This window comes from Sinohyriopsis cumingii, chromosome 7 (assembly GCF_028554795.1).
Source record: "Sinohyriopsis cumingii isolate HCF-2022 chromosome 7, ASM2855479v2, whole genome shotgun sequence".
NCBI lineage: Eukaryota > Metazoa > Mollusca > Bivalvia > Unionida > Unionidae > Sinohyriopsis > Sinohyriopsis cumingii.
The window spans coordinates 123,274,111-123,294,758 of NC_142967.1; the positions used below are offsets into that span (position 1 = coordinate 123,274,111).

The 20,648-nt window shown below is 38.3% G+C and overlaps 1 protein-coding gene across 1 annotated transcript in view; it reads left to right on the top strand.

Moving 5' to 3' along the window:
- The window catches only part of LOC149796058 (uncharacterized), a 159,205-nt gene that overhangs the window by 47,189 nt on the left and 91,368 nt on the right, over positions 1-20,648 (top strand). Inside the window, exon 3 of the mRNA XM_089964167.1 lies at positions 13,644-13,665. Coding sequence (XP_089820293.1) covers positions 13,644-13,665 — 22 coding nt within the window. The remainder of the gene's footprint in view (positions 1-13,643; positions 13,666-20,648) is intronic.

Sequence of the window (20,648 nt, forward strand, 5' to 3'; positions counted from 1 at the left end):
CAGATCTATCCAGAGTTTATGAGGTTTACGTGTTCCTATAATGCTATCCAGCTCTTCCATGATGGACTTTCCTTGTTTGTTGCGGAGAGGAACAACCAGTGCGTATTTGCTGAAACCATCGATGACCGTTATGAGATAGTAGACATGATGGTTGTGAGCGCTGTAATTTATCATGTCCACGAGACCTGCTTACCACATATCGTCAGCGGAGACTGCGATGACTCTGCTGCGTGAAAAATGATTGCACGTGGGTTTACGCAACTCTTCTGCCGACAATGTTATAGCCGGAATACCGACACCCAACTTATGTTTAATACCAATGATGCCACGCACAAGAGCTTGATATACACGTTCACTTAAACTTTTGGGCTTGACTTGTTTTAAATTCTCAGTATTACTCGATCGAATCCCGCTTTATCGTCTGGATGTTCTCGGAAACATATACAGTGTTTCATCGCGATGGCATCAACACCGTTGTAGGGCACTTGACCAGACATGTTCGTCTAGATGTTGTTCCAAAGGATTCCACGGTAAAATGCATTTATGTCCTGGCAGCGTCCATCCACCACGAGGTCTGGGAAGTTTTCCTATCAGCGCATGAACATCTAAGGCTCCGCAAAGAATCTCCACAGTCTGCAACGCACAGATTTTTGTCAACGTGAAGGTCTTCGCAGCTTATGTCGACTTCGCAGTGTCTACAATAAAATACGGTTTAAACAGTTGAACTCTACATTTTATATCCAACTCATGTTGTTTGATGACATGTGATATTTTAGAACAATGCGATGGTTTTGGCGATCACCTGGACAGGGTCTGCACTCTCAGTTTTGGTCTTGCAGTTGAGACACCACGAGTTCATGCTGCTATGTTATGGTGGATACTATTTTAGCGACTTTCGAAACAGTAATAACACTGTTTCGACTGGAGATTGTCCTTCATGCCTATGCTAGATGTACTCGATACAGCACTAGCCGCACGTGCTATCGTTAACGTCTTGAAGTTGTATTGAGTTGTGCACTGCTTTTTAGTGGACTGATAGAGATAGCATACGACCTCATCAGGAGGAGGTAAGCCAAACGAATCGAAATACTCGACATCGATGAAATGAGAATTGTTGAAGACGGCGACCCAGTGAGTGCAATGTACATGGTAATAATTTTGTAGATTAATGACGCAGATTTTGTCAGACATGAAGCTGATCGTTAGAGAAGAAACCTCTGATTATTGGAACGGTAGATTCTAAGAAATGTTCGAGTTCGAAGTTAGTTAACACCTTTTTCACTCATACTTTTTTTCAATTACCTTTCCAAGCGCGGTTCTAGGAAAATGGAGTCCTTTTTCGATGCCGAGGAACTCTGGCATTAAGGATTCGGCGATCCTTGCTAAGAGAGGTCCGATAAATCCTCTTTGTTTAGACAGTTGAAACAATGATGAACGAAAGTTCAGGACGATGCCTTTCCGAGCAACCTTATGTTTAGCTACGGATGTTGCTTGTCGACGCGTCATCATGAGTCCTTCTGGTCCGGGGAGTGCCGAAGCTTTAAACAAAATGGAGGCAGGTCTTAGCTGCTACAGTGATACATTTTTACTGCTGCTGTGACAGCGTGATATCGACTGAAATATATAACGTCATGATGATATATGAAATGCTATTTTCGGGGTGGTGGGTTGTCTTTTAGCTTGTTTGAGATTGGCATAACCAACAGACGATTTGACGATGACACGTTCTTGTTGGCCTCCTCTGCTGCCATACATTCCATTACTCATGACCCTCTTTTGGGTAGCTCAGGTGATGGCTTTCGTCACTGCAGTCATTTGTGCATGGACCAAAGCAAAAGACGTGTGTACCATGGTTTTGACGAAGGGAACGATCACGTCGGCAATGACTTGCCCATGACGTCGTCGCTGGGATGACTTTCTGGGGATGGTTATATATACAGGGATATTCATTTTTCCATCGAGTACGTCCAGTGTCATGAATTGGTCTGAGGTCACCAGAGCCTAACATACATAATGGCCACCTGGAACGCTAATAGTCAATTGGATTTAGATGTCGGCGGCAGAATCTTTGAGACGTTCGGGATGTTTGGAGACGTCGAAGTGGAAGATGAGATACGAAATAGAGAAATAGTACAGCGAGATCTGTGTGACCGTATCTACCTCTTGATAATCATGCATGGCTTTCACCAGCATCATGTACGAGATATAAAAATTTCGGGTAACGTCAGCGAAGTTCTACTCGAGTTTTCGCTCTGGATATTGCCTTTGAGTTGATGCGGAAATAAATGCGAGACATACTGAGATGTTTATTTGTTTTGAAGTGGGCTATCTTGCCATGTGAGAAACTGAAATAACACGAAGACATGTCTTGGACGTTCGTTGCCTGGATTAGTGACATCTCTACACAACGTGGTGACCTGAGACGCGCTAAACTGTTACATGTAAATGTGGTGTTGCTCGACGTACAAATTTTTTGGTAAATATGGCTAACATCGATTCAGTTCGAGCATGTGCGTTGTTGACGGCATGGTTTTGGGCATCCACAGCGACAGCCATGTCGTGATGAATTTCCCCAATTAGCTACTGCTGATTATCAATGGAGGTACTGGGCGGGGTAATCTCATTGCATGATCAGCGTGTGCTTGAATCCTCTGAACTCAGTGTGGATATCCCTGCATACATAAAATAGTCTGCTGGAAGGGAGAATCATGCAAATGTCCTGACCACTACTGGCGAGATAGCGTAGTGCTACACATCCGACGTTGTAGGCATGAGGCAAAAGCGAAATTGGCTCTAAAATTGGCTCCAGTCACATTATTGGCATCCGCCACGCCTGATTCAGGAAGCAGCTCTGCATCGGCTGGAAATTCGTTACTCATATAACCACCTGTCCTGTATCTCTGAACTACCACATGTTGGTAGAGCACGTTCGCATGTAGACATCTCTGAACATGACCAAGTTCATGGTTGTGCTAGCTTGAGGTAAATAGCCATTGATTTATTTTATGGTCTGTTTGTTCAGTTGGTATTGTGTTAACTCGAATAACGATCATTCGTTGTTTTGGAGTGTGATCAGCGATCCAGCATCGTGACGATTACCATTATCCATTTGCACTATTTTCCGTGGGCTTCCAGAAAGGCCCAGTGCGGATGAATGTACACATCTTCGTCACGCGTAATTAATTTTCGATGCCTGCTCGTGTTCCGATTGTTAATGTTCGCGTCCTGATAGTCGACATACTCGGATTCAGTCGTCGAGTCATTCATGGGAGTATCATCGTTCAGACGAATATAATCGGGAGTAAGCCTCGAATACATGGTGCTATTAAAAGACATGATATATGTTTTAGTTACAATTAACTTGTTAATCAAAACCGGACATAATGACACCCAGAGAGGGACCTTGTGCACTCACCGTTCTTTCCAGGTCCTGTAAAATTCTTTTGAATATATCGCTGAGGACCGATGAGTTTTCTTGAAAAGCCTGTTCAGCCTGCCTGAACAGATCGGTCAATTTTGTGGCTAACGATAGAGTTTTAGCCATTGGACTGGTCGACGACAGCAATGGCATAATTTTGCTGGTTATTTTGTTTGTCCATCATCCATTCCCGTGGGAGGGGCTAATACGGTGACTCCCGCTTCATCTGCATTGATGAAATCGGTGCGGCTTCGGAGGCATGCCTAGAAGGGCTGCTTGTACAGCGCGGATAAAAAGCCACCTACGATTTTACATCTTTGTACTTGTGAGGGTCTCATAGCTGCATATTGTATCTACGAACATTTATTATGCGGAGTTTCGCTAAGATGCTCTGCATATCACGTACAGGTAACAGGTGACTATTTCGTTGTTATAATCGATGGTATTTCCAGACTGACCGGTCAGCCACATGGGTGATTTCTGAGATGACGTATGTGTTAAGGATGTGATAGTAAATGAAAGAATTAGGATGAATCTGCATGAGCTAGCCTGGGGGAACATTAATCGACGTGGAATACATCAGGTGTGAGGCTGATTCCATCGAGCATAGCTATCTCTGAGTAATCGAGCAGTTGATGAGGAGGCTGTTGACATCCGTGATATGGAAGGTAATATTTCCTTCGAACACTCCATTTTGCATGAGAGTGGTACCCACGCTAAATTAATTATCCTCTGGAGGCTATCCTAAAGCTGCATAGCTAGCGAGTTTTGGAATGGGTTCTTGAACGAAACTCTTCAGCCATTCTTTGCTGGGTGGCGCTGGTTGATAACCAATATCGATCTTCCAATTTTCTGAGGCGCTAGTGAACTTATCTCTCCCACGTTTTATAACTATTTTCTCTTCAGGAAATTCCTTCTGAAATTTTTATTTATCTTGCTGACGTTTTGAGCGATTCCAGAATATTCTCAGACACATTCCTTTCCTCTTCCATCTTCTCTGAAGATGACGCTGTTTTTTTTTTCTCATTTGTATTAAGTTCTGCCTTCCTTGTTTCTCCTTTTCCAGTTTTCCCTCGTCTCATCATCTCGGAGATGTCGATTTCTGCATAGCGTCAACTCCTCTAGTAATCGTTGCTGGTCTTGCTAAACCGATTTGAGCGTGTTCAACAACTGATCTTGTTTGACATCGTTCGACGTTTTGGCTTCGTCGAGTTTGGTCGAATGTGTTTAAACAATTCTCCAACTACATCGCGCTGAATTTTTATTTGACTTAATTTTTCTTCGAGAAGACGATGATGTAAGGCTGATCTTTGGTCGATAAACGTATTGAGAACATCCTCACGTTGAGGACGAGGGGATATCTTTTCGAAGTACATGTTGGCACCCACATTACTGATATACTAATTATGAAGGTAAATTTCGTCAAAGCCTTTGCGATAGTGTTTTGGGACGGTTGCCGCATCGAGATGAAAGGTCATAACATCGTGTTTGGAGGACGACGTCATAGCTGCATAGCAATCTTTGAATTGTTTCGTGGTGATTCTACTGCCCTGGCCTGTCAAATCGTGTCGATATCATGGTTATCAAGTCCTCAAAACAACACGAAGCATCCCTTGTTTCGTCGAATATAATTAGGCACATAGTAGTAAGACTGAATGAGATAAATTCTGTTATAGCGCTTGAAGCTCGACAATGAAAAATAGTCGCATATTTTATTCACGCCCTTTCGATCGATTATATTGTAGTAGAACATGATGATCTTATGCGTGTCCAAATCGAGTTCTTCTACGGATTGCATCTCGTCTGGATTGGGTAGGGTGAAGACGGCATCGTTTCCTGCAATGATATTTCCAAACTCGTGCATCGTGTGGTATTTGGCTTGATGAGGATTAAGCGTGTAAATCATGACCCTATCGTACTTGAGGATGTTATTGAGCAGGAAATTCAGGAGGAGATTGGTTTTACACCAACCAATAGGACCCACTATCATGTAATGGCAATCCTGCATAAAAATGATGATTCGGATCTTCTTTTGTTTTTTCCTTTGTGTCGAAGTTAATGACGTTCATGTTCTATATAATTCATTATGTCGTACACGCCTTTTGGTACACTGTTCGGATCGGGAATTAGTTCTTCTGCTATTCAGGACCAGAATGTCAACTACCCCGGGGATTCCATGCAGGGTGATCTCAACAATCTCGAAGATGTGAGTTATCCACCTCCAAATACCAATGCCGTGCGATGGTCTTCCGTGAATCTACTCGCTCTGACCAAACTGTTATATATATTTGAATTAATTTATATTTGATTTAATTGGTGTTTGATTTGATTTGATTTGATTTTGTTTATGGGTTTCGGAATTTTTTGTATTTTCTTTACTTGTCAATGTAATGTAATTTTGATTACTTAGAATTTGATATTTTCCAAAATATTCATCTTGACCTGAGTTTTTCCTTAGATACCTAATAATAGAAACACTTGTTTCTATTTTTGACGTAGTTCCTGGCCTTGATTTAGGGTCAAGAAAACAACATTTTCTTGGAGTAAAATGATTGGCTCTTATCAAGGACAAACAGAGGCTGTGTGACTTTTTCATGTAAACATGATCACGTCATCCTCTATTTTGCAATTAGGCAGTTCCGTAATTGCGAAATACTTAGTATTAATAGTGATGTTTAGAGAGAGAGAGATCTCAGAGTCCGGGCTTTTAAACACTTTATGTCAAGTTGTTTTCTTCCGTTGTGACCAGTATTGAAAGATTTTGAGTTTTTGAGTTATATGTTAATTTTTCTTCTGATATTTGGACTTCAGACGATTAATTCGTTTCTCTGAAAATATTATTGTATTCATACAGAACTATTGAACAAGGAAATTTATTAAAATTTTTATTTGCCTTTCCTAGACCTGAGGATTAATTATCATGTTTCTACAAGGAACTGTAGACGCCAACACAATACAGGCTACAGTAAGCATACATCATCGCCATCCATCTTGGATTCTTCGTCGGGATTCAAACTTGGAATCATTAGAACATTTAAATATTAGGACTTCAAAAATTGTATTCGTGGTTTATTCTTGTATCATTTTTGGATTTGATTCTGGAAACCGTAATTCCCATATTTTTTAATTTTTACAGTACTTTTCCAGGGAAATAAATTGTTTGTTAAATTTTTCAAAGCTTGTTGTTTTCATTCTTTCTTGTGTTACTGTTGATCGAGCCTAAACACGTAACGAAATTATTTTGGCGGGTGGAATGATGGCGGAAAATTACACCATGGGTGGAATGAGTTTGTATGGGCATACTTCGGCGGCAGCTGAGCCTTCTTAGCCTGAGTGCCTGCAATCTGGAGGTCTCCCTGGCTGGAAAATACAATCAAACTAGATTCAAGGTCAGTGGCAATGTTGCAGTGATTGGAACGTTTTCCTTGGCAGATCAAGTCACGAGCAATATGCTGATGTCCTCTTTGGTGTCTGGAACCACATCTGAGAATTCACGACGTTTGGGTGTGTACGGCGGACTAAACACGAGAGCAGCCATGGTCTATCATTTTGGAATTCAGACCGTTTCATCTGGATCGACAGAGAGTCTAGTGGAAATCGCAGACAAATTTGCTCTGGTCTTTGTTATCTTTTTAGGTATCATCATCAGCTCGATCCTGTAGTGGATGCGCTCCTAGTAATTGCCTCTTACCTCTGTGTGGAAAGGATCAATTTTAAGGAGCAGATAGTGGACGATCTGGTGAAGATTAGTCAAATCGCAATAATAAGAACCGCTTTAGATTTTAGTGCTGCAGATGCAGTAACTACAGAGATACTAGAGGATGTGCGTTCGAGATGATTTAGTGTCGAAAATTACATGACCCTCTTACATGATCATCTGACTCACCTCAAGTCAACAATGAAACCCATCATTGACTTCAACCACATCGACGAAAACTTACTGGCTGACAAGCGTCAAGAACTAGAATCGTATTACCGCTATTACCATCGAAGAGTCAATGTCTATCGGCATACGTATTGCGTTACAAGCGCATCTTAAGAGTCATTTCGATAATTCATCTTGCTGTGACTGCCACTAGAGTGATTTCCCCGGATCACTAGCTAATCCGATGATCTTGATTGTATCCGGAGATGTACTGGTCATGCAGACCACGTTGAAAGGTTTCGAGCTACGACTGGGGGCCAAAATATAATACCAAGTAGGCATTGCTGTTTGATCAGAAAATGCTCAATACAATCCGATCGTACCTGCGTGGAGATCCCATTGACATTTTTTGGCTCATTCACGAGATGAGGACAGTCGACGACCTCATCGTAGAAAATCAGTGTGGACTGACGTGACTAAGCCGATTTAAATTGGTTAATGACCTAATATATGAGTCTTAATCCTACAACAGATGTCTGACGACGAGGAGGTCTTTGTCACTGACGTGATCTTGCATCATCCCGAAGCACTTCATGAAGCCATCTCAGCGGAATTACGAAATAATCTTTCTGTGACGCTCGAACTGACGCCGACCAAAACTCAGGTAGCAGCTCGTGGACAGGCACTTCTCACGCGATATCATCGTGCGGAGTTATCTCAAGGCAGCGTCGTGAAAATCTTCTAAGACTGTCATCTAATCAAGCACACTGCCTGCGATGTATGAGTGACAAAACGCTTAAAAAGATCTTAAAATTATCTTAGCATAGAACACCATGGAGGATGACCGACTCCCCCGAAAATGACGTGGATCAGACAAGATATCTCACCTATATCCTCGTAGAAAATCGAAAAGATCTCGAGGATACTATCGTAAACGCGTTGCATCTCAACAAAGACATCAACGTATCTCTCTCACTCACCAAAATAATGGGAATACGAAAGAATCTCGTATTGGTCACGGCGGCATAGCAGAAAGAGCTCTACGACAATGGTATGATCAGCATCGTCTACGATAAAGAACTCCTTTTTAAGCATTGGACCTCATTCATGCACCGAGAAGAACTCCTCCAGTCGATGTACTGATCCACCGAAGCGTAGAAAAAATTGTAAAAAATACAGTTTTCCTAAATATTTTGTTGCTATCCGTTAGGTCTTATCTCTAAATGGCACAACCTATCATCTGATGTGTCTCCGTTGAGATGAATAACGAAATATCCGATGCGAACCACTCCACGACAAGCTTCAAACACAAAATGATGACGTTGCATCGTAGCTCTAACTCCATTGACAAACACATGAACGAAAGAGTAACCAGTGATGCTAAACCTCACCCCATGTATGATTTTCGTGCGTGAGTTACGCACCCCTGTTTCCGTGTTAGCTTCGTAACTACTAAAGACGGGATGCACTTTCTACGACATTGTTTTCTGCATCATGCTTAATCTTGGTCAGAAGTTCGCTGAGCAAAGACGAATGGTTTTGGGGTCTATGGGTATCTCTTGCATTTTCGTAATAAAATATAATTTCCCTCATGTTTCGTCCACCACAGCGCTGACACACTTGGAACTGACCTCAATCTTCTTCGGCTTCAACATGAATTCATGAGCCGATCACAACAAGCTGATATCGAGAAAAAACTACCTAAAATCGATCCACACGCCCTTCAACTACAACGCGATAAGATCATGCGCCTTTCACCCTCTCAGGCGTACTGTAAAGCGTATGGAGGTGCTGACGCAGAACTCCTGCAGCACATTCTACCACCAACCGTAAAAGCAGACTACGAACACAGTGCAATCTAACTTTGTTTAGCTCTCAATGTTCATTTGGCCTAAAAACACAAGAGCATCAACGTGTCGATCAGAGCCAAATCACCCATCAGTACCGCAGCGACAATTTCAGTCATATCGTCTGTCACCTGGTCGTTTATCCATCGTCGCATCGAACATTATCAAGAGGAAGGATCAGCATGGATCTTTGCCGAAGTAAATTCTATCTCATTTCAAACGTCCAAATTTATGAAGCTGCGTGGAAGTCAGTACGTGCCACTAGCCAAGCAAATCATAGCCACCAAAGCGTGCATTAACGTCAACATCAACGACTTCTATCTTTTATGGGCGATCCTCCCAGCATTACATCCCACTGAAAATCATGTTTATCGCATCTCCCACTACAAGCCCTATTTTGATACACATAATACTACCTGGCATCACCTTTCCAGTATCTGTCAAAGATGTCCCCAATCTGGAATCACTCAACGAAGGACTATCCGTGAAAGTATTTTGACTCGATCAAAAAAAGAAACGGGCGTGGTCTATCCCATGCTGATCTCCAAAACAGCCTATCAACGCAGCCTCAATTTACTGTCTTAACAAAGCACTTCGTGTACATCAAAGATTTTAGTCAGTTATGCCGATCTCAGTTCACATGGCATAAAAATCACGGCTATTTCTGGTATCACTGCTTACAAGGCTTTACTCAACAGGAGTGACTACTTGGTTACGTCTCGTCGGGATAAGGTGAAGAACTACAAACTATACAGATGCCACGTGAGGGAACAATACAATTCGAATTCCACTACAAAAACATACGCACAACACTTTGATATCAGCATTGATTCGGAAGCCATCCTGGAAAGAGTACAATGACTTTCACCTAGTCCAGACCATTATTTTGCTCAAGTGGAACACAAACGCAACCCCTGCGCGATTGGCTATAAAGCTTGCTGTTCCGTCTATGAACATTTATCCTACTTTATTGTCAGCATCGCGGTAGGGAATGAATTTGATGGCTGTCTGAGGAAGAAGTCGATCAATGCAAAAGCATCCAAGCCCTACGAAAAAAACAACCACTTTAATTCCACTCACACCAACACGATTGAGATAGCACAAAGCAGCAAAGCTATGTCACATCTGCAAAGATTACTTTCAGCCTCACGATAAAAAATTCAGAGTCGATTGCCATGTCACTGGGTGTTATCGATGCTCCGCTCATGATGACTGTAACCTACACTTCAAAGATCCAGACTTCCTTCCAGTGATCATGCATAATCTACGAGGATAAGATGGACATTTTGTGGTGGCAGCACCCAGTCATCCACGTGTCAAACCCCTTCTCGCCAAAGTGGGGGGGATCACATAAAATGAATCCTCAACAGTTGTGCAAAGTACATGTCGTTCTCGACTGGAGCTTTCCGCTTCATCGATTCGTTTCAGTTAATGTCGGCATCACAGGAAGAACTTTCCAACAACTGTTATCAGTTTACTCATCTGGAAACAAAAACTGATGACCAAGCAGAATTGCTCAAACAGCATGGAGTTTATCCCTATGAATACATTGATACGTGGTCGAGATTTGACGAAACCTCGTTCCGCCTCAACACGCCTTTTATTCACATCATCATCTCTCAGACATCACCGATGACGAATACCAGTACAAGTGCAAGATATGGAAATAACGGGAGTGTCACACTCTCGGCGATTATCATGGCCTATATCTGACAACTAACATACTCCTCCTCACCAGGACTATCCTGGGATGCTCTCCTTAAACAATCCAGAGTGACCTTAGAACTCTTCGCTGAATATCCACATCTCAAAAACAGTCATAACGATGATCGCTTCTGCGCTGAAACCATTCTTGTCACCCACGCGATGCTCTCTCCACAGCAATACCAGCAAAAGCACCAATTCGGATTCGGATATGCCAAGGTTAAAATAACTGCTACCCAATCGCAGCCACAAAACCCACTACAAAATACACCATCGACTTCTCGAGGAAGCTCTCCGACACGGATTCGTTCTTAACCAAGATCACCGAGCACTCAAGTTTAAACAATCGCCGTGGATGAAAGCTTACATCAAGTTCAACCCGACACAATGAGCCAGAGCCACCACCATCTTCGACAAAGACTTCTTAAAAGTTATGAACAATAGCATCTTCAGAAACATCATGGAAAACATTCAACATCGCACACATATTGAAATGGTCAATGATGTTCGACGACGAGATAAACTTGTGGCCAATGATGCCTTTCTCCACATGTACATCTTCGCCAAAGAACTCGTCGTAATCGAATCTAGAAGAAAAAAATCTCAAACTGGAGAAACTATCTACGTCGGAGAGCTGTTTCCGAGCTCTCCAAAATGTTCAGGCTCGACATTTATCATGAATTCATCAAACACACCTACAGAGACAAAGCCACAATACGTATGAATGATACAATGAAATTCGCACCGATAACCTCTTCGATCATTAGCGAAAATCCACAAAACAATCCCTTCTATAGCAACGACAATAAATGCAAAGGATGCATGGTTTTGCATATGTTAGGCAATTCTATTTCACGTCAAAACTGGATGGATAACATATGCGTGGAGAAGGTTATATGCACATAACGCAGATGGCCAGTTGCAAGCTGTTGATTTACAGCCGTTTCTAGAAAATAATAGTAGTTATAGATGTATTCACCAAGAAATTGAAATTTAATAATTGAGATTACATTGTAACAAGATAAAACAGGGAAGGAATGGATCTAATGAAGACACATAAGACAAGCACAATAATTTATAGGAGTAATAGTCATATGAATAATTTTTTATTATATAAACTGATATTATTTGTGTTGTGAAATTAGTGATGATATGGAACGCAGGAGTACATTCTACAAACGCTTTCAAATTTGTGCATATATGGTTAACCATACTGACATTATAGCGATTGAAAAGGGAGGATAAGCGAATATAACAAAGAAAGAAATGTATGTAAATATGGAAAAGGTGTAAAAAGAGGCACAATCATAGCTAATAAATAAAGTAGATCTCATACTCATTCATTAAATGGAGAATACTAAGGAAAGATAAAAAAGGTTATATCATTAATATTTGCCGATTTGCCGATACTTTAATTGAATGAATATAGCACTAACATATCATTTGCTTGATGCACAAATACCAAAACCTGAAGGAAGAGATTACTATGTGTTACTGACGAATGAATGCGTAATTAGAGGAGGAATCAATGGAAAACATGAGCAGTATGTGGATAGCGAAGGTAATATAAAATATGATAGACTATAATCCAACCCAAAGCCATGGTCACAATCGGAAACATTGATATGGATCGCGCATGTATCAATCAACGCCTGTACGAATGATTAAATGAACAGACGAATCGATAATTAAACAATTGAACACATTTACATTAGCTGGAGCGATCAAACTGTATGTTTCCAAACTTTTAGCTTTATGTTTCCAAACTTTTACATGCGGATTTAGAAATTCCGATTATTTTAAAAATCATCCTTGTGATGCCAGACAAAGTAATTCAGTTTAAATATTATTGGTGCAATAGTAATGTCTGGTTAATTGAAGTTAGTGTACATATTTATATATGTGATAGCCATTTGTTCAGTTTTGCATGTACTGAAAGTCTAATGTAGACTCACTGGCTCAACGCGATTCCTAAAGTGCTTTAGCAAGCTTTATCTTTCGATTAGCAGCGGCCATATTCAAGTACTCCTATCTCAATTCGCATTTAAAGTGGAAAGCATTTGCCTCTTCAATAAGACAACTTGATTATTGTAAGGTATATTCCATCGCTCATGGGTGTTATTAAATTATGTTCCTAAAGGATTTCAAGGGCATGCTTATTGTAGTTGAGACCTGAATAATGGACATAAGCTCTATACGTATACTATACTCTTACAAGAATGTTTGATATCTGTGATTTTTCATTACACAGGGAACTCTAGGAACGGATTGATGTATTACTGTACAAAAGTAGAAAACCACGAACACACAGACAGTCGGATATCACCCAAACCAATGATCAAGCATTTTCAGTCTGTAACGATATGACTTTGATTTATTGAAGCTACAAAACATTTTCATGATTTGCGATCTTTACAGGTGCAATATCATCAGTACATGTCGCAACAACCTGAAATGTTGAAATTTAATGGTTTGACTGCCTTCACAGTCACCGATAAATGTCACTATGAGACTTTTGCCGGTGACGCAACAAATGGTGTATCTAAAATATGCAAGTATTTGTAACGGACGTTTAATGGCGTTCGTAGCACGGCGGTACCAACTTATATTTAAAGGAGAAAATTAAAAAAGAAAGCAAATTATCAGGCTATTTAACAATTCTAAAACGGTTTTTACAAGATACATTTTATACGTATTAATTTTCAATTATTTAAAAATGCTAAATATATGAAATGCAATCACTGTTTTCTTTATTTGATCGAACTATGTACTATTACACATGTAACTTCTTCTTATTAACTTTTTTCAGCCACCATATCGATTGGATTTCAGTAAGTATTCTTTACCTATGATGCTTAACTTAACATAATGTTATAATGGTCTAGGCTGTAGCAACTTTACTTTACACCGACGTTCCCAAATATTAACCTAAATTGTCCTACAATTGAAGCAGTACAACACAAAAAGCATTCGTTTTGATACAGGTTATTGCTCAGAATAAGATTTGTGCTGGGCCAACTCACAGTAGAAAAAGTAGGCGAATTAGATTACTGAATGACAAACTGGAAAAAAGGAAAATGATGCATGATGAGACTTTTGCGAATATTTAATGCCAGAACTCGATCTCTTTGACATGCCACCGACGATGACGACGATGCAATAATTCCATTAGGTAAAGTTTACCCTGTATTATCTTTGATCGCCTCTGTACGTATCGAATTTGAAATCAAAGGACCAGCAGAAGATTACATCGATCTGAGTTGAAATTATTTGTAACTGAAATGCTATTTTCAGGGCAAGATGACGGAGTATCTCCAGTGAACAACTTTATTCATTCTTTGTTAATCACCAAAGTTGAAAGATTGTAAAACTTTTTCCACGAAGCTCCAGTCAATTGAATCGAAGACGTTTTCGAACATCCAGTTGATCCATGATGTCATAGAATAGCCCAGTATTTTATCAATGATCCTAGATTTCATACATCCTTGTGTTGTATCACTGATTATTAACGGATGAGTGTTTTAAATCCTAGCTGCAACAATTCCCGAAGCTATGTTATTGTCAATATTTAGGAGTGATATATGTCTCCAGTTTTTAAATATATTCTGTCTTTGCCTTCTTTTGGTAGATACGTGATAATTCCATAAGTCTGAAAATTTTAAAGTTTTCCTATAGTATATCCATAATGTATTGATCTGCATAAAAATCCCCTAATAGTTTTCCAAAAGAATTGATAGAATTCTGCCGTAAATCCATCTGAGCCAGGACTTTTACAATTTTCCATCCGTTTTAGAAACATAATGAATTCATTTATTGTAAGTCGACCCTATAAATAGTCTTTTTCCATTTGACTAGTTTTAATATTGTGATTAAAAAGATATTTGGGTTTCTTGAATATCATTAGCATCAAGCTCAGCATTTCTAATTTTGTGTAATTCCAAGTAAAAGTTTTTCAGGGTTTCGGTGATATCTAGTTCGTCTGAATATTTGTTGCATCATCTAAAATGATTTCCTTTATTGTATTATTGACATGATTTCTTTTTACAAGAGTAAAATAAATATTTCGTGATTTATCCCTTGCCCTCGAGAGTTGGTTTTTAAGAGAACACCTATGCATTTTGTCGGAGATTCCCCTAATTCTGCTTTCCCAGAGTTTCCCCATCTATGTAAACCGACAATCTCATGTGAATGTCTAATATTTCCTGTTCAATTTTCTTTAATTTGTCCGGTTTCTCTTTTGTGTTTCTAATATAATAATTTACAGGATCGGAACTTTTTGCATTTTCAAAATTTCAAAGAACATTTGATCATTACAGGTAAGAAAAACATGAAGAGAGTCCTCTTTGTTTATCCCTACGTAAATTCATTTACATGTCAGCTATACACCTTTTGACTAAGTCATTTTAATTATGATCCCATTTTAGCTGATCATTGAATTTCTAATATCCTTTTCCCCTTGGACACTGAAAAAGCTACAGTCAAAACAATAGCTGAATGATTACTCATATACCCTGGTATGAGATGTGCATCAGCTATATTCACAAAGATATCATAAAATACACGAAAAGAATCTTATCTACTTTGGTTCAAAGGAGATATTTTCCTCCCGGTACACATCTTCAGGTCTTGATTGAATTCCTCCAGGGTCGATTAATTCCATTTCGTTTTGCAGGTCTTGGAAGTTTGCTATAAACTGTTGATGTTTGTCATGTAAAATATTATAAGTATCCAAATCTAGGTTTTGAACAGTATTCCAGTCTCCACGCATTATAACTGATAAGTTATTAAATGCTAGCATTTCTTCCATTAGATTTTGTAAAGAGCTTGGGTTATCATCATTATACCCATATTGATTTATGAGTGTTAATCTATTTCCATTATTTATAATATCTAACATAATAAATATCCATTGGCTGTCACATAGTTTTCTAAGGATCACAAGTTCAAAAGTATTTATAAAGAATATTACTAGTACAGTGGCTAAATATACATTTGTATCCCCATTCGGCAGCCCAATATTTTTTCATTAGTCTTAGCACTACGAGTTTCTTGCATACATAGAATATATACATTCTTCTGTTTTACCCAATGGAACATGTCCCTTCGTTTATAGATTGAAACATAGATGCGTCTAACGTTAATATAAATATAAAAAATTGCATGTTACTGTTCATAAAACAGCAGAAAGTTTACATATACATATTATTGTGCATTATTATATAAAGTAAGTGCCACCTCGACTTTATCATATGCATCGCATTCACACTCACCCTCAGACAAAATACGAAAATCCACCATAAAACCATCCATGGTGTTACAGTACATACTGTAAATTTGTCAGTTAAATATACTATAGATTTGGCAGTTAATATTGATACAGTAGGTAATGGACAACCAGAGACACGAATCTGTCTGAAACCATTCTTACTCAACTGCAACAAACCTTTCCAGAGCAAATTAATTTTTCTCACCAATATGAACAGAAAATACGAATATAAATTACAAGTTAGCAAATAAATGAAAGAAGAAAAAGGTGAAAAAGCAAATATGAATGAGTGCATAAGAAAATGTATATGTGCCTTGAGGACAATGGGATGAGCCGTAAGACGATTAATCTCGTGGTGTTTGATTAATTTATTGACATGTTCAGTGTTTATCCTGGTTACGTCCTCCACTTCCTTTATTTTGCTGGAAATCCTTCCACATTCTGATAATTGGAATTCTTACAATCCAAACGCAGGAAATTGACAATCACAGGCTGTGATTGTCTTTGTTCACTGGCAGTCCTATGCATAGTCATTATGTCCCTGTTATTCAAATTGATCTTGGTGACTTCTGTCACCAATTTGGAATTCTCTCTATTAAATTTCCATTTTCCTCCTCTTTCAACCCTTAAACTTAATATTCATCTACCTCGAGTATTGTTCTATGTAATTTCAAGCTGAATTTGCTTGCTGCATCTCCTGTCTGAGCCTTTTAGGTCACTCCTCATTATTATTCTGCGATTATTGTTTCTTATTCAAAAGAGTTCTGGTTAATGACATTTTGATGCATCAAGACTGTTAAGACATCAGCATTCGGAATATTCGTTTCGTTTCGACTTGAGGATTATTTTGTATTTATATCATAATACCGCACGATCATCTTAAATTTCAATTTTATCACATAAAAAATTCAATTATTTGTAAAAAATTTTAAAAAATGTTTGTTTTCCTCCTTTTTGCTTCTTAATTTAAGACCCTCGATTCGTAACATAATAAATAAAGGATCACTAATGGGTCATGATATAATAGTGATTTTATGAAATGATTAGAATAATATTAGGCTTTTGCGAGACTTGGCGTGTAGAAGCGGGACATTATTCAAAGAGTTTTGTAAATTAATATTACATTATTATCCATTTGCTATTCGGCTTGTCACATAGCTTTTTTAAATTAAAATATATTATAAATTTTAAAAATATTCCATTTTTGATAAAGCTTAACTCCTTTCAGTTATTGCGTTTAAAGTACTAGTCGCAGATGTTTGCTGAACTATTAATGGACAGGTCTATACTCTGTAACATTTCAAAATAGAATGTTTATTAGAAATTATAATTTAAAGAGCAATTTGTCTTCCAAATGAACAGAACATTCACAAATACAACCTAATTTTTCAACACTGAGTCTCTTGCGGAAAAACATATGATGTCACGAATTTGGCTCAGATAAGTTAGGCCAATAGCATATATCGATTTGGGCGAGAATTTAAATTGTTCCCACCTTAAATGTCTTAGTTCCACTTCTAATTATTCCATATGCGCGATATTCATGCGTAGGAATAATAACTGGATATTTGTAACATGATTATTAGATTTAGAAGAATACAGTAGACATTTACACATTTCGTTTCGAGTTGGATTTGCATCGCATTATAACATAATTGACATTAGCTCGTTGGAGTTATTCTTTACCGAATATTTGTCATTTTATTACTCCGACAAAGTAATTGCATAACACCAGTATCATCGGAAAGATCTTAGTTTTCGTTATAAGAATTTTATTAGCTGATGGGTTAATGCTTTCATGGCTATCTCACTTGATCGGTCTATTTCTTTTCACTCATCATGTTCATTTATTGATAATTTCCTCTGGGTAGATTTGGCTGCATAGATAGTTATGTAATTCTGTGAGTCTTTAATCGTGTGTGTGTTTGTTCTTTACATTTGTTACCTCATGAATGTACATTTTTATGGGATTTTTTTGCACAGTTCATGAGATAATTAAGTATCAGTATAAATATGGATTCCAGTTTGTGGAGTATATATGGAAACGGATTACTTATTTCGCACTTAAGTTTGCAAATCTTATAGCTGGAATATATTACGTGCATTGCCACTACTTCCGTCCATCTTCCATGTCCAGTTTGTAAGTTCTGCATATGTATCATTTCTCCTTCTATCCTTATATTTGTCCTGCATGTACATCTTGAAATAGTTTTGTCACACCAAAAAAATAAAAGCCCTTCTCACCCATATTCATTCCATATTACTTAAATCATCAGTCCTGATTGTAATTCCAATACTTTTTTCATCTATACCTCCTGAACTGATACAAAGTGATTATCAAGGACCCAATACAGCAAATATTAACAAACATCTGAACAATTCTTAAGAATAAATAAAATTGTCCATCCGTTCTCTTTGGAAGAATTGCAACTCTGTTATTACCTAATATTTTGCTTTAAAAATGCCGTTGGTGTAACGTGAATGAAAAAGCATCGCTCAACAAAGTCGGATACCGTTTCTACGCATTATTCAGCAATGCCTAAAATTGTGATTGGGTTCTATGTCAAATGTCTCTTCATTTTCGGACAACAAGATTATATTGAAGGCGGATGACACACTGATCGAATGGTTCCTAAGTCGTTACTCTGACCATACTCATTCATTTTCACCTAGTGCGCTAGGTGCATCTTTTGACACTGAATCACACTATTGATTAGGTTAATGTGATTGACTTTCCAGGGATTATTCAACACAGTTGAGAACTTGAATCCGTGATTTTATTATACCATCTGCTCAGACAACTGAGCACTATAACTGATTCACGTTTTTATGTTAGTCTATGAATCAGGCCAATCCTAAGTTTCTTCTCTCCATTGTCCTTGCATACTTTTCTACGTTTCATTAAACTTATAATGTTGGAGGGTCAGTGGTTGAATATGTCATTTGTACCAAGGCTGGTTTGCTGCGACTAGCTGTTTCAAATTGATAAAAATTGTTCTCAGATTTGTGTCCTTATTTTAATTTAATATATTTGTATCTACTGACCTAAATGTCTTGTTTGAGTCCTTCAGTTTTCCTCTGATACTCCTCCACTGATTATAGCATCTAATTCATTATTTCTAAGGTCAGTATCTTGATTATATAATTGCTTCATGTATAGATTATTAGTTACTGCTACTTCAATCATACCTTTTTTATTAACCATTTGTAGTGTCCATGAGTTACACATGTTTATGCTGTTGCCAATTTTAATTTACCTGGCCAGCAAATTTACATTTCAGTCTATTTAATAAAAGATTGTTTTTTCTAGATATTATGCATTATTTCCTTTTACTGTAAAATACATTTTTCGATTATGTTCTTATTGCTAATACGGAAAAGAGAAAGCTTGGTTCGTTCAACAGTTTCTTCAGGGACACGTCATACATACTAGACATTTAACTCGAAAACTATTTATAATCCTGATTTTATTTCATTTGAACGACATAACGTTCCAAGGCAGATGTTGTGTCTAACTTCACTTCGCCAAAGGTGGATCGAGCATGGTCGAGGACAGATCGTTGTTGTATTATAGTGCCCATGAGTAATACATTGTTGTGCTGCTACCAATTGTTATTTTGCCTGCATATGTGTCTAACTTAGTTTCACCAAAACTGGATCGAACATAGTTATATCCGTAACTGTGCATAATATCGATGGTGTTCTTAGTTTTAACTGTTTAAATAGTCTTTTGCATCATCTTCATTTACATCCTCACTACAACCAGATGATAATTGCATTAATTCAAGCACTCTAGTTCCCCATTTTATATACAAAATATTAAATACTAGCAGTATGCTTCTCTCGATTTTAAGTTAAAAAATAAAGCACAAGCATAATACGCAAGCATGTGCGACACACATGCACGTGAAATTATGAATCGTCTATCGGATCACCATCATCATTACGGTACCTGAATTTATCATGTACAACAACGTCGACGATAAATGAGTGATCAGAGATAAAATGACCATAGTCGAGGACAGTGCGATGTTGCATTATTAAAATCTTCTACCCTCGGTGTATTTACCAAAGTTTATAAACTTTATTACGAGAATGCGTGTCAGGTCATGCTATAACTGAATGTATTATCGAGCATGGAGTATATTAACATAAAAATTAATAGATTTAGTAATGCGAGCAACATGTCCACCGAGTTGTTTTGCGAAATCGCAGCCATTGCAGCGTTGGAGAGTGTTATCAAATGCCGATTGTCGTTAGCATAATGACGGGAAATAATTCATATAAATCTGGGGACTACAATTACGGTAGCGTTTGTAAACTTATCGAATACAACGCATATGACTTGTCACCTCATTTACACTTTCTAGTAAAACGTACAGACAGGTTGTATCACGGAGACACTTTTCACACCATCGCTGATATTGTGTCGCCCCACCATGTATCGGTAAAGTTAGTGGCAACGATGCCTAGTGTGTCCTCGTTTTTATCAGTTTATGTTATGATCGTGTGTGGGTGTTTTCGTAAGGAAGATTTTCATCAGGAGCT